A 14,786-nucleotide genomic window follows, 5' to 3' on the forward strand; every position below is an offset into this window, starting at 1 on the left:
AATTCGATAAGAATAAAGTGAACTTTATTGGTTTAAACAACAATGAAATTTAGCAACAGAGTTTGTGCAATGTCTGATGAGAATTGCTGATTAATCGCAATATAAGGACTACACTGTAGAAGGCTGTGATCCTTCCGAAAACGTGAAAGTGCAAATCAACGTGACGCAAAAGAGAGGGAGAGCAATTTTCCTCGAAGGGCTCTCCCTTGGCGAAGGAATCATCTTTGAATCACCATCCTGGCACATCCCTCTGCACATAGTGAATCGTATCGTACAGCAGTTTTCCCGTGCGTGTTTGCGAGAGCGGGAGCGGGTGCAATTTTTTCGCCAAGGAAGACTCCCAGCCCACCGCCGTCAGTCTGGCTGGAGTTGAAAATTGAGGAAGAAAAAAGAATCACCAGATTTTTCTTCCACATCCCAAATGCTGTTTAATTACGTGTCATAGTTTGTGATAAAAGTGCATCAAAAGTGTTCTGTTTGGCTTGTTTTGCGCTACCAGCGAGCAGGCGATAAGTCGCCAGGATGGCGGACGCGGATTTCGAGGAATTTCGCCAAAACCTGGATAAATTACCAACATACAGCAAAGCTCCTGCCCCGTTTTATTCGTGAGTATAGTTTTGCGTTTTGCAGTTTCCCACCCACCCACTCGCACATTGCAAACTTGGAAAATCGAAATCCCAAAAGGAATATTGACCAATCGCATCCAAATATCAAGTAGGAAAATTGTTGGCTTCATATTGTGAAAGAAGCTTTCAAACAACAAAAAGTGAAACGTGACAGCGTGCTACCGACCTTCGCACGATAAAGTCTGACGACTTGCACAAATCCTGACGACAAAAGGTGTCAGGCTGTTCCATTCAATGCTGCTCGGTCCCAGTCTAATATACCCAGTCCATGTCAAAAGCATTCTGCAGTTTGTGCGATAATAAAAGTCAAGGAAGAAAGTAATTAGATGTATGCAAGTGGAGTGTGCTAACCTCGGTGCACATGTGTGCCTTAGAGGTGGGAATAGCAATGAATAGCTTTTGCCAGGCCGGAAGGCAAAAAAATCGTTCCTAACTAACTAGGATCGTATTTCCGAGCAAAGGCACGGGTACATTGCTCAACTGCATGCATAGGTTTTTTATTGTTCATTGCTTCGTACGTGAATGTACCTTCACCATCTTTTTGAGGGTGACAAAAACTGATGTCATCAAAGCAAAAGCAACCACAGTGCTTTCGGATCGATACCATCTCGACGATCGATGGTGATGGGATTTTAGTGACAAACTGCATCTGCAGTAGCTATCTCGTAGAATTACTGCAATAGTACTAAATAATCTATCACAGTGCTAGAGTGTGTGCTGCTTAATGTTCTCCAGAGACAACTAGAGACACGATTATTTTTTTAGATTATTTACGTTAGTGCTGCATGATACAATGTACCCTCGGCGGCACTAACAAAAGGATAAATTGCGGTACGGAGCAAAAAGAAAGCTGTGTTAATGGTGATTAGTATAACTTATTCCGACCTATTTCCCTGTTTGAACTAAATGTATTAAATTGAGAAAACTCAGAAAGCCATATTAACTACATATTAAAATTTTAAAGATTGCTCGATTCAAACGCTACAATCAAAAGTAAAAACAACTACTACTTTTATCATTTTGATATCGACTTATACTGGTCAAGATATTTTGTACTTCTTATGAGGGAACATTGGAAGAACTGGGAAAATGATATGCAAACTGAGAAAAAATTGACTGTCCGGGTGAGATTTGAACCCACAACGCTCAATCTCGCGTCGAGTGCGTTTCCAATTATACCACCGGCTAGTTTATCAGTTTTCTTTTTGCAATTCCAGTTTGTTCGATCTTCACTCACATGTTACCGTTAATCCGGATTCGGAACATATACTTCTCAAACGAACAAATTTCGAATTTGCAATATCCAAAAATGTTCTTACCAAACCTTTTTAACCTTTTTGATAGCATCTATATATACAATATTATTGACTGAAGTTTTTGGAGCGTCTTAGTAGAATGCGAAACCTAAAATTAAAAAAGAAGAAAACTTATTCAATTTAATTCTACTATGTATATTTTATTCACGACAGATACGTATTCCGCCTACGACCTGCAGTCTTCCTCAGTGTCTGTTTTCTGAGTCCGTCGGTGAAATACGTATCTGTCGTGAATAAAATATACATAGTACAATTAAATTGGATAAGTTTTCTTCTTTTTTAATTTTAGACAATATTATTACTGAGCAAAAACATTGTTCGAAAGAAAATCTTTTGGAAATTTCCGAAGCTATTCGCGTACAGATGTAAACATTACAAATTGACAAAACAAACATAGACTACGGTACATTACTAGATTAAGAGAATACAATATGCACTAAACTGCCGCTACCCGCATAACAGTCCCATTTATTTTCTATACGATTTTTCACGTGTAGTTATCTAGGTATCTGATACTTCATGTGTCAAGTTTACATCACTCTAAACTATTGCGTAAAATGCATCTAACTTTTCACAAACGGGTTATATCACGTAAATCAGTAAAAAACTGTCACGTTGAGACAAGTGTTAACAATGATCGTGGCTAGCGTGGGTTTAAACAAAGTCAAAGTAACGTCTGATGAAATATTATTTCCCATAAACTTAATTTATCAACCAGGTACATTTGTACCCAATCAGTAATTCCATAAAAAATGCTCAGATTTTATTCAAACTTTGTGTATACTTGCTCGTTTTCATAAATATTCATATGTAAATTATTATTTGGCGCTTGAATTTTTGACATACTTACATACTTTACTTTAGTGGCAACGGTCCGTTACCGATCTTGCGCCGAACGAATTATGGTCCTCCAGTACCGTTGGTCCTGGGCTGCCGTTCTCCAATCCCCACGAACACCAGCTGAACGTGCATCGTCTTCGACAGCACACACCCACCGGGTGCGGGGTCTGCCTCGGAGTCTACGGCCTCTTCCTGGTTCTCTGCTGAAAATAGTTTTGGCTACTCTTTCATCGGGCATTCTGGCCACGTGTCCAGCCCACCGCAGCCTGCCACATTGCACTACCTTCACTATATCAGCATATTTGTATACTTGGTACAGCTCGTGATTCATGCGTCTGCGTCATACTTCATTTTCCATTTTGCCACCAAGTATAGATCGCAGAATTTTACGCTCAAAAACCCCAAGCACTCGCCGATCAACTTCCGTTAGCGTCCATGATTCGTGTCCGTAAAGGGCCACCGGGAGGATTAGTGTTCTGTAGAGCGCCAGTTTTGTGCGAATTTGCAAACTACGGGACTTCAGCTGGCTACGTAATTCGTAGAAAGCCCGATTCGCGGCTGCAACTCGTCGTTTCACTTCGCGGTTTACGTCGTTGTCACATGTCATGAGTGTACCAAGGTATATAAATTCCTCCACTACTTCATATCGTTCCCCATCTAACTCTACCTCGGCACCACCACCACTTGAGCTCCCACGTTCCCTACCAGCAACCATGTACTTCGTTTTGACGGTATTAATGGTAAGTCCCAATCTCGCAGCTTCCCTTTTAACGGGCCTGAAGGCCTCTTCCACTGCTCTACGGTTGATTCCGATGATATCGACGTCATCCGCAAAACCAAGAAGCATGTGAGATTTCGTGATGAAAGTTCCATTCCTTTCCACGTTTGCCCTTCGTAATGCGCCTTCCAAGGTAATGTTGAATAGCAGGTTGGAGAGTGCATCCCCTTGCTTCAGTCCATCCAACGTCATGAAAGCAGTTGAGATCTTGCCCGCTATTCTAACGCATGATTTGCATCCGTCCAGCGTCGCACAAATCAGCGTAACTAGTTTCGTCGGAAAACCATGTTCTAGCATTATCTGCCACAGCTCATTTCGTTTAACTGAATCGTACGCCGCTTTAAAGTCGACAAACAGATGGTGTGTCTGCAAGTTGTACTCCCGGAACTTGTCTAGCAACTGACGCAGGGTAAACAACTGATCCGTCGTGGAGCGACCCTCACGAAAACCAGCTTGGTACTCGCCGACGAAGGACTCCGCTAACGGTCTCAGTATGCAGAACAGGATACGGGAAAGCACCTTGTAGGCAGAATTGAGCAATGTAATTCTTCGATAGTTTTTACAGTGAGCAATGTAGTTCCCTTTTTGAAAATTGGGCAAATGAGGCCATCCAACCACTCCTCCGGCATTTGTTCTTCCTCCCAGATCCTGACAATGATCCGGTGGATTGCTTCGTACAGCCGCTCGCTCCCCGCTTTTAGAAGTTCAGCCGGGATACCGTCCTTTCCAGCAGCTTTACCGTTTTTCAGCTCACTGATTGCCTTCTTAACCTCCTCCTATGTTGGTGGCTCCACAGCTTGACCATCGCTTACAATTTCTATCCTGTCCCTGCTGATCTCCGCATTTACCTCTCCATTCAATAGTGTCTGAAAGTGCTCCTTCCAACTGGCTACTACCGCCGTTTTGTCGGTAAGCAGGTTGCTAGCGCTATCATTGCACATCACAGGCATGGCAAAATTCCTGCATCTCACCGTTTTATAGAAACTCCGTGTGTCGTTGCTGGCGTATCGCTCCTCTGCGCCGGCTAGCACGTGCTCCTCGTACTCGCGTTTCTTTAGACGATGGATTCTTTGTTCCGCAGCTCTAGTCTCTCTGTATCTCTCTCTCAGTTTTGACGCGTTGCCGCAGTGAGCTTGCGACTCCTGGCCTGGTTCTTTTCACTGTCACTCTCTGGCATTCGGCATCAAACCAGCTGTTACGCTGTTTTCCACACGTCGTGCCTACCACCTATCTCGCTGCTGTTTGGATGGCACCATGGATGTTCCCCCACAGCTCATTTATATAATCTCCTTCTACCCACTGTTCTGCGATTTGTTGGTCAAGCTTTCTGGCGTACTCCACTGCCACGCCGTCTGCCGTTAACCGCTGGATGTTGAACTCACTACGAGATAGTGGCCAGAGTCGATATTCGGTCCCCGAAAAGACCGTACATCGATAACATCCGAAAAGTGTCTACCGTCAATCAAGATTTGATCGATCTGAGAGCTAGAGTCTCCATTTGGATGCCTCCAGGTGTGTTTCCGAATATTCAAACGTGGAAAGTAGGTGCCACAGATGGCCATTCTTCTGGCCGCGGCAAAATTTACGAGTCTCAGACCGTTATCATTGGTCGACAGATGCAGGCTATGTCTTCCAATAACTGGACGGAAGAATTCCTCCCTCACGATTTGCGCGTTTGTATCTCCGATGATGTTTTTCACGTCGTGTTTTGGGTACTCTCCATAGGTCCTCTCAGGCGTGTCGTAAAACTCGTCTTTAGCATCATCGGATTTATCATTTGTCGGTGCGTATAAGTTGATTAGGCTATAGTTGAAGAATTTTCCCTTAATCCTCAACACGCATATACGGTCATCTACGGGCCTCCACCGGATAACTCGTTGCTTTTGTTTTCCCAACACTACGAAACCGACTCCATGTTCTGCTTTCTTACCGCCACTGTAGTAGATGTGGTACTTGAAAGAAGTGCCTGCAATAGGGTCTACTGCACGGAACTCCCTTTCTCCGGAATTTGGCCACCGAACTTCCTGAATAGCAGCGATCTCCGCTCCGAGTTGATGCAGCTCTCGAGCAAGCAAGCCAGCCCGTGCCGGTTCATGGAGAGTTCGGACATTCCAGGTATCAAGTTTTCAATCGTTATCCCTTAATCGTTTCCTTGTCCCTTGGCGTGTCCTATATCGATTGTTCCGTCCTGAATTTCTTTGTTCGTTGTTCGTGGTAAGTGAGTTTTCGGTATACTACCTCACCGGGGTCGCGATACCTACATCCCGCTGATGGGTCTGCCATCTTAGGTATAGCCTGCGGGATACAGCATTTCATATTCAGCCGCCCGTTACGAGACAGACGATGTGTGAGCCTCCCCTCACCTGGAGAACAGGCGCTCTAGCTCGCACCTCCTAGCTTAGCTGCTTCAGTAAGTACATGAAACATTTCCGGGTAAGGCCATCGACCGTCATCATTTGACTTAGATCTGCGTGGAGGCGCCAGGTGGGAGCTTGAGAGAGCAAAAGCTATGTTTGACGCTCCTTCCAGGTAACTCTCTCCATTTCATACCCAATTTCAATTTTTGACATAGTATGTACAAATTTTCACATTGTTTTTAAAAATAAAAAATCTGGGGACTTTTTGGGTATCGCACCATGACAACACCAAAACTTGAATATTTTCGATGGTTTTGCAATTATGCACGAATCTGGGTTTCAATTCCATGGTTTTCATAAATAGTTCATTTATGTTCGTCATCGCCGTCAGCAGTATAGAGCCGGGGTGGCTCGATTCAACTCGATCTTGAGCCACTCGTCGCTAATTTCCCAGCCATCTCAGAAGTCGCAAATCACTTTCGACCAGGTCAAGCCATGTTGCACGTTGAGCCCCTCTGTTGCCTGTGAGGATATTGAAGAGAACTCTCGCGTAACTTTTCAAAATGACATATCTACCTGTTTTGCCTCTACCTTTCGTGTATTTAGTGTTCGTCACATTCATTTACCCATTCGTCCTAGACATCGCTTTCAGTCTGACGTAGATTACCTACGTCGTTGTTAAGTACTTGTCTATGATACTAAAGTCATTTGCAAAGCCTAGGAGCTGACCATCCTTGGTGAAAATCGAGACCCGTTAGTCAGATGGTTTTATAACACTAGCCCGAATATCACCTGCCCGAAGGGCACTAGCCCAAATGTAACAGTAGCCCGAATGTCACAAGCCCGAATGTAATAGTAGCCCGAATGAAACACTAGCCCAAATATCACATTAGCCCGACTATTCGTTTTCCTAGATCTAGTTGACCTCTAGTTATTTTTCCCTAGTCCTCGCATCAAGTTACTTTTATAAAATAAAGCCGGCCAGTTAGCTTCGAGGTACGATGCTGGTCTAGCAAGCCAATCGTTGTATGTTCGAATCTCGGCCAGTCGGTGCTTACTAGATAGGGTCAGTAGAATCTTTGCACTGGCCTCGTAATTTTCCTGTATTTTAACAGCTGGCTGCGAAGTCTGTCGATAAAGAAGGATAATGTCCAAAGACGGTATAAATCCAAGGCTTTGCTTTCTTTTATGAAATAAAAAGCGGCGAAAGTGCTTTTTTGATTTTTACACTCAACAAGCGGTGTTTACAAATTACTTACCATAACCTTGTATGTTGTAGTATTATTTGTCACCAATAATAAAAATTAAATTGAGATCAATTCAATATCGTAACGAATTATTTCTGCTTTGTCGTTATTACACTGTAAGATTCCAATCACTTGAGTAGAGTTAGCTGATTTTCGAGCTCAGCAATTTTTGAATTTTTGATTTTGGTTAAGCGAGCTATTAGTTATGCTTATCATAAGATATGGGACCGTTTTACCAGGTTAGTAGCAAACGTTTCCTAGATGATTCAGGGCGAGCCGACCGTAGGCACCGGCGAGTGTTAGCCGGTGATCCGCCATCGGAAGCGCCGGCCACTGCGGGGAGGGGCAGCCTCCCACAGAAATCACATCTGCCTAGGTCTATTCGTTTTCCTAGGTCTACTGACCTCACGTTAGTTTTCCCTAGTCCTCGCATCGAATTAACTTTTGGAAAATATAAAGCGGAGAAGCCGCTTTATGCGATTTTCAAACTGAATAGGCGGCGGTTTTTTGTTTTAGTATTTATAGGTTATGTAAGGGCGAGGCGAGTTTTCAAATAAAGTTTACATAAATCACTATTGTTGTGTGTCTTGTTCTTGCGTACTCTTAGGATTCAATTAAACCAAAAGCAATGTTGCGAATTGAGCGAGAAATCAACGATGCCTACTCACACACGAGAGGGTATGAGAAGCATAGCATTCAACGCTTACACTTACGCTTATCAAAGAAACAGCCGCCCTTGCTGTGTGCAGACATTCTGCTACCCACACACTCGCGGACGCACAGTCTCATACCGTCTTTCTGCAAAGTTTATTCGCGAGTCAAAAAACTTATTGCTCAATCAGCTGCCGTGAAGCTAGTGGCACACTGGGATACAAATTTTGCATTACTTTTTCTTTTCTTTATCATCTTCGCTTTCGACTCTACATACGGGCGGGAGTGCGAGCCCTCGCGAGTAATCGGTATCACCAGCTCGGGCTTCAACGACGAACGAGAGCGACGACTGAAGCTGTCAGCTAAAACCACAATCGCAAAAACTCGTTGCAATGCATGATTAAATAAAAGCGAGAGTCCAAAATGGATGCTTATGCCGGCGTGTTTGTGAAAATGAGTGCGCGTGTTTGAAGAAATTAGACCACACGAGTGTGGCCTTCGCAACACTGATTCGAAAGCAAAGCCTGGATGCTACGCTCCGTTTCAAAACTTAAGCTTCTGTTTTTATACAACAGACTTCGCAGCCAGCCGATCAAAGTTGATAATTACGCTTCTAATAGCAACATTCACGAAATCAAACTGATAACAAATGATTTTCGAACTCAGCAATTTTTGAACTTTTGGTTATGGTTAAGCCAGATAAGAGTTATGCTTATCATAAGATATGGGACCTTTTTACCATGTTAGTAGCAAACGTTTTCCAGATGATTCAGGGCGAGCCGGCCGTAGGCCAGTCTACGGACCACTAGTTAGTTTTCCCTAGTACTCGCAGGGAAGACAAAAGAATCCTTCCAGGAGGGAAAACTCCGATCGTTAAAGATATATTGAGAACCTTAGCTAGGGGCAATACAAGCGTATTTAGACAGGGTTTCAGGACTATGACAGGAATACCAGCTGGGTCGCGTCAAGATGTGGATTTCAAGTGTTTTCCACCAGAAATCACCACATTGTTAGTAATGTTGAACAGAAAATTAGAAACAGCTAAGCGAGGAACGTTACCTATGGCTGCAACAATGTCTTGAGCAGCCTGAGTTCGAGGAGACCTTCTCGGAAAAAAAACCTCCAGAATTGCGTGTGAAACAAGTTGGCAATATCTGTGATTGCCAGATTCTTTCCGTTGCTTGTGTACAAATCGCCAAAACTTCTTGGGATACGTTCTGAGACAGTTCTGCAGATGCGAATTATGGGCATTGAATAAACTGTTATTGGAACGCTTGTAATTTGCGGTCCCTGCGATATTTGCAGTATTTCCTAAGGGCAACACTTTTTAGTCGTTTCAAATGTTTAAACTCCGAGTTATACCATGCGGCAGAGGTGGGCACCGCTAACCGAAATTTTAGCTTCGCTAACAGCTAAACCGCTAATCCAAAACGTTAGCTTCGATAACCGCTAACCGCTAAATGAACCAAAAATTTAGCGGAAGCTAACGCTAACCGCTAACCGCTAAATTTGTGAGCAGCACAAATTTAGCAATACTTTAAAAAAAACAATTTTAAATAAAGAAAAATCTTCGTTGCAAAGGCACAGAGAACAGACATCCATTCAGGAACAAATTTTTCGGAAATTCTTGGATAAAATTTCAAATTAAAATCACCTAATATGCTAGCGTCACCACCACTGTAGTTTCCCAACTAAATGATTCTTTTGATTTGCACACTGACAACCTTTGGCTCCTCTGGCGCTAGTATATATGGACTATAAGCGTTATGCTAGCGCCAGAAGCTAGCTGTTGTGAGTTTAGCGTAGAATTTCATGCGCCTTTAGCGACACCATCACTATAGTTTCCCAACTAATTTGACATAAGTTTTATCCAAGTGGGGACCTTTCGCTTGGATGTCTGTTCTCTGTGGTTAAATTAAAAGAAAAATTTCATATTTCATAACAATTTTCCTCTTGCTAAAAAAAAGTTAGCGGTTTATTTAGCGGCACATAAATTTAGCGGAAGCTAACAAAAACGCTAACGGTTTTAAAAATTAGCGAAAACGCTAACCGCTAACCAAAATGTTAGCTGAGCTAATTAGCTGTTAGCGGATTAGCGGAATTGTGCCCACCTCTGCCATGCGGGATTATCTTAATGGAGTATTGGCTCTGTCTGGTAATCTTCGCCCCATTTTCCGTGGTATAGTTGTTTGTATCTCTTGTTTTATAAGGTAATGTATAAACATATCTGTGGAAAACGGTCACAGATAAGGTAAAGGTGCCACAGTCGCCTAATTAAAAATTTTTTCTTTTATTTCTAACTTTACTGGGATTTTACTGGTTTCGACTGTGAATAGTATTTGGTTTAGATATACGGCTTTTGCAGTCTACGAAATTATTTTAAAACGATATTTGTTGTATACCCAAATATTGTTTTAAAATCATTTCGTTTACTGTGATTCACAGAATAATACCCATTCCAATCGAATGCCAATTAAAATTGGCATACATACAAGGGTTACCACTTTTAGAGCAGTAGCCACATCAAGGAGAAAGGAAGGAGTTTAAATTACACATTCTATTTCTAAAGGTCGATAGATCAGAGGAGTGTTAAGTGTAAGAGAAGAAATCGATAATGACGCATCTTGACAGATGATGTGTTCCTGAGAAAATTATGCGTGAGTAATCTCTAAGCATTCGGTCGCCATGGGATAAACTTATACATTTATACCTATGAATGTTTTAATATCAACAAAATATCAGATATATTATCTTATTAGTAAAATTTCTACAAATAGTTTCTTAAAATACAGTTTCCGTCATAAGCCGCGTTGTTACCAGTCATGAATGCCCGAAAAAATAAACTAAATTCTTTTTTTATTCTTTACGTTAGCAGAAGTTTCGTCATTCAATTCAAGTAGAGCTAGCGGGTGGTCATATCACATATTAATGTCATCGAAAGGCTCTCAGAAAAGTACTTTGCATTGATTTTCCTGACATTTCCATGCGTTGCATATTTCACCATAACGTAACTGTGGGAAACGGACTGCTGCTGAAACCAGCGCATCACTTCACGGCAATGCAATGGGCGGTGGGGGATGAGTATTCTTACGTGATGTTATATCCGGTCAACCTCCCAGCTTCAGCACATCCATTTCGTGTGCATGATGTTTGTGTGCGCTTTCGTGTGATATAAATATAGCGCCATCCCAAAGCACCAATTGAAATCACAGTCCATAAAACAGCTAGTTTTCTCCATCGCCTGGGGAGAAAACTTGGACGGTAGGTTTTACTCGCGTTCGAGATAAGGTTTTCCGAATGTTCTTTGGTTCCGTTTTTTTTCCTCTGGTGAATTGTGATAGTTGTTCTGTGAGATTTAATTTTTTGTGTTCCTCTTGGGTCGGGCACGAAACCTGATTCAAATAAGTTGTCAAATTTTCTGGACAAAAAAGTGCATCCGTAGTGCATCTAGTCACAGATCGGACTAATCTACTTAAATCACTGCACAAAAAAATCCCAGCTGCAGCCAAACGTTGGTGCAACGACAGAGCAAATTGCATTTCAATTACCATCTCCTGAGCGATTGTCCCAAGGCAGTCACAGCTTGCACACCGTACAAGCCCACTGCAGAAAATTAATTTTCACCAATTCATCCCCCTTCTTGTTTTACAGTTTGGTGCCGGATGTGGATTTAGATGAGGACACACCATCGAGCAAGAGTGGCGATGGTTCGGACCACGAGGACGCACCGAGCGAAGCGGATTCGGTGCTAGAAAAGGCTGCCCCGAGTAAAACGCAGCAGATCATCCAAACCATTTCAACCATCAGCAGCAGCAGTACCGAGGATGACGAGATTGGTGACGGGTTGAAAACTGTCCACGTTCTGGGTCCGTTGCTCGGTAAAATGGATTTACTTGCGGAACCAGGTGCGGGCACAGAAACGGCCCAGGATAAACACATGCAGCTGGCACTGTGTAACACAACATCCTCCCAGTTGGCAAGGGCCAGCTCGCTGCCCTGGATTCCGGGTCAAGTCGAACGGAGACGGCGTAAGCTTCCGGAGATTCCTAAGGATAAAAAATGTGAGTGTTTGTTCAATAATCGAAAGTTTTCAGTGACCTTAACATAATTTTCATTACAGCTTCTGTTTTGCAAATGCTTTCTTCGGGACAAACATCGCTGGCCGATGAGCTGAATGCCACCCGCAAAAGCAATCCACAGCAAACATTCATTAAGCAAAACTCCTTGCTTGCGCTCAAATGTAGCTATCTGCTGGATGAGGACTCAAGTCCGGACTCGGATCGGTTACAAAGCTTGGGCGATGTGGACAGTGGCCACAGTACCGCGCATTCGCCTAACGACTTCAAAAGCATGTCCCCGCCGGCACCGCAAGCATCCTCACCCGCTACATCACCGTTTCCGCCACCGTACGGTGGAGTTCCCTACAGCCAGCTTGAAATGCTAGAAGCGACCCATCGCGGACTTCACAAGTTCATCCCTCGACATCACGACGAGATCGAGCTGGAAATCGGAGATCCGGTCTACGTACAGAAGGAAGCCGAGGACCTCTGGTGCGAAGGGGTAAATTTGCGCACCGGCCGTCAGGGAATTTTCCCGTCGGCCTACGCCGTCGATCTGGACTACAACGATTTCGACCCGACGACGATGGAGATGAAGCGCGAGCGGTACCTGGTCGGGTATCTCGGTTCGGTGGAAACACGGGAACACAAGGGAACGGAGGTGGTTTGTCAGGCCGTTCAGAAAATCATCCGAAGTAAGACCGAATCGCCGAAGGCACAGGCCTGCATACTGGAGATCTCCGATCAGGGCTTGCGAATGGTGGAACGATCGAGGGTAAGTATGAATTTTGTTGATGCCAACGCAGCTGATAATCAATGCAGCGAAGGAGGAGCCACGAAAGTAATAGAATGAGAAAATTAGAAAAAAGTCTCTTATATCAATCATCGATATTTGTTTGTCCAATTTTATGCGAAAGTTTCGCCACTAAGAGTTCTAAAAAAATTAATTACTTCATGAAATTCACGCCCAATTTACATCAATCTTTTTCAGAACAAAAAAGAGAAACGACCGTGCATCGACTATTTCTACTCGCTGAAGAACGTATCGTTCTGTGCGTTCCATCCGAGGGACCACCGTTACATTGGGTTCATCACGAAGCATCCGACGGTGCAGCGTTTCGCCTGTCACGTGTTCCAGGGCACAGAATCCACCAGACCAGTAGCCGAAGCTGTTGGGTAAGCTTTCCCGATCAAATCTGGACTATAGTCGCACGCTATTTAACCTAATCGATTTTCACACCTTTTCAGGAGAGCATTCCAACGGTTCTACCAAAAGTTCATAGAAACGGCATATCCGATAGAGGACATTTACATAGAGTAGACCAAGTAACGTAATGTGTTGACTCAGTTTTGGATACAACCAGTAAAAAAAAAACAGCATAATTCAACCAAAGAGTATTTATCATAAAATTGTTGTTGATTTTTGATTATGTGGCGAAGTACGGATCGATTTAACGAAAGCTAATTGCATAAGAGTTTCATGTCTGCGTTTAAGCTTTTATACAAGAACAACTGTAAATCTTCCAATCTATTTTCGGACTATTATTTTTTAGAGTGGCTGACATCTTTTGCAAGCAAAGCATTCTGCACGCTACTTGCGGGTCACGATTCTACTGTTAATGTGCTTTAATTTTATTTCCGGGGAAAAACCCCGTCTGGTTACTAACGATTTTCAGGTCGCCATGAAATGATTGCTCTCTCTAAATAGAAGAGTTTACCTATCAACAATATAACAAAACACATAACTGAGGCAGTAGTAATACAATAGATATGTTTAAATAGCCGTGACTTATGCCGTGTCGAGTTTTTTCTGTATATACTAGATTAAATTTGTAAATCAGAAGCATGTATATTTTTGAGACGACGGTTCTGGATGTTCTGCTGCAGAATGAAGTATTGCAATAAATATTTGACCGGTTTGCCTATGCAGGGTCTTTCTCCGCTAGTCGAAAATAGACCACTATATTTTCCTAAAAACTATGTCAATGAATCAATGACACTTTACAAGTTCAAGATTTTTCGTTTTTGGCAAAAACTGCTTGGGCAGCTTTGTTCACTTTCCATTAGAATTACGTACGTACATCTTTCACGACTTCTTTGTTATTAATGATTGCTTTTATGTGTAACGGAAGCGTGAATGTTACTGAGAGTTTGGATTTTAGCAAAGCAACAGGAATGTCAGTGCAGTGTACCAGAAAGGAACGAGAGATTGAGGGCATATTATATATAAATCATATTCATGAAATAGCAAAACAAGGTGTTATAATCGTATGAATAAAACAGTTATACTTAAAAAACAAAAGGAAAACACAATAAGAAACAATATATTGCATTTTTGGCGAAACTTCAAAACTCAAAGCAAAAGACACGAACGAAAGTTACACCAGTCAATCAGTGTAGGATCAGTATTCGATCGGAACCAATTGATTAAATCAATTGAGGTGAATTACTGGAGCACCGTTTCGTGCGATTCGGTTGCAGCTATTTAACAGCATTAGACACTTGAAAGTCAACAATAAAAAAAAACTTTATATCACACAAAGCAAAAGAAGATTATCTTTGGATTCAGCAAAGTAATTTACCAACACAAATTAATTAATCTTTTTCCGACTTCTAAAAATTCGAGAAACAAAACAACAACTACAAAACAACAACCACTGCAGCAACAACATGCTACAAATAGAGGGATAGACCATATGTAATATAAATACTAAACTACAATAATGAAGGAAAAATTTTTGCCGCTGAGCTGCATCTACTACTTTCACTTTCCTGCAAATCACACTACTATTCAGTGCAATGAAAAGCTAATATCATTCATTCCAACAATGGCGGCGTGCAATGAAATAAAGAGAACAAAAAAAAAACTGAAAATAAACTCTCACCTGTGGGAATGGAGGACGTGCGTGGAAC

General features: G+C 42.5%; 1 protein-coding gene across 1 annotated transcript; it reads left to right on the forward strand.

Moving 5' to 3' along the window:
* Positions 1-522: 522 nt before the first annotated feature.
* Positions 523-13,194, forward strand: LOC128737857 (JNK-interacting protein 1). Its single transcript, XM_053832591.1, has 5 exons — positions 523-605; positions 11,467-11,876; positions 11,936-12,648; positions 12,865-13,049; positions 13,122-13,194. Exons 1-5 carry the CDS (start codon positions 523-525, stop codon positions 13,192-13,194), a joined length of 1,464 nt encoding a protein of 487 aa, XP_053688566.1.
* The last annotated feature ends 1,592 nt before the right edge of the window (positions 13,195-14,786 follow it).

This window comes from Sabethes cyaneus, chromosome 2 (assembly GCF_943734655.1).
Source record: "Sabethes cyaneus chromosome 2, idSabCyanKW18_F2, whole genome shotgun sequence".
Lineage (NCBI taxonomy): Eukaryota > Metazoa > Arthropoda > Insecta > Diptera > Culicidae > Sabethes > Sabethes cyaneus.

Coding starts and splice junctions, on each gene's coding strand:
- LOC128737857 (XM_053832591.1), top strand. CDS start 523: ATGGCGGACGCGGATTTCGAGGAATTTCGCCAAAACCTGGATAAATTA. Junction 11,877..11,935: donor GATTCCTAAGGATAAAAAAT/GTGAGTGTTTGT, acceptor TTTTCATTACAG/CTTCTGTTTTGCAAATGCTT. Junction 13,050..13,121: donor CCAGTAGCCGAAGCTGTTGG/GTAAGCTTTCCC, acceptor ACACCTTTTCAG/GAGAGCATTCCAACGGTTCT.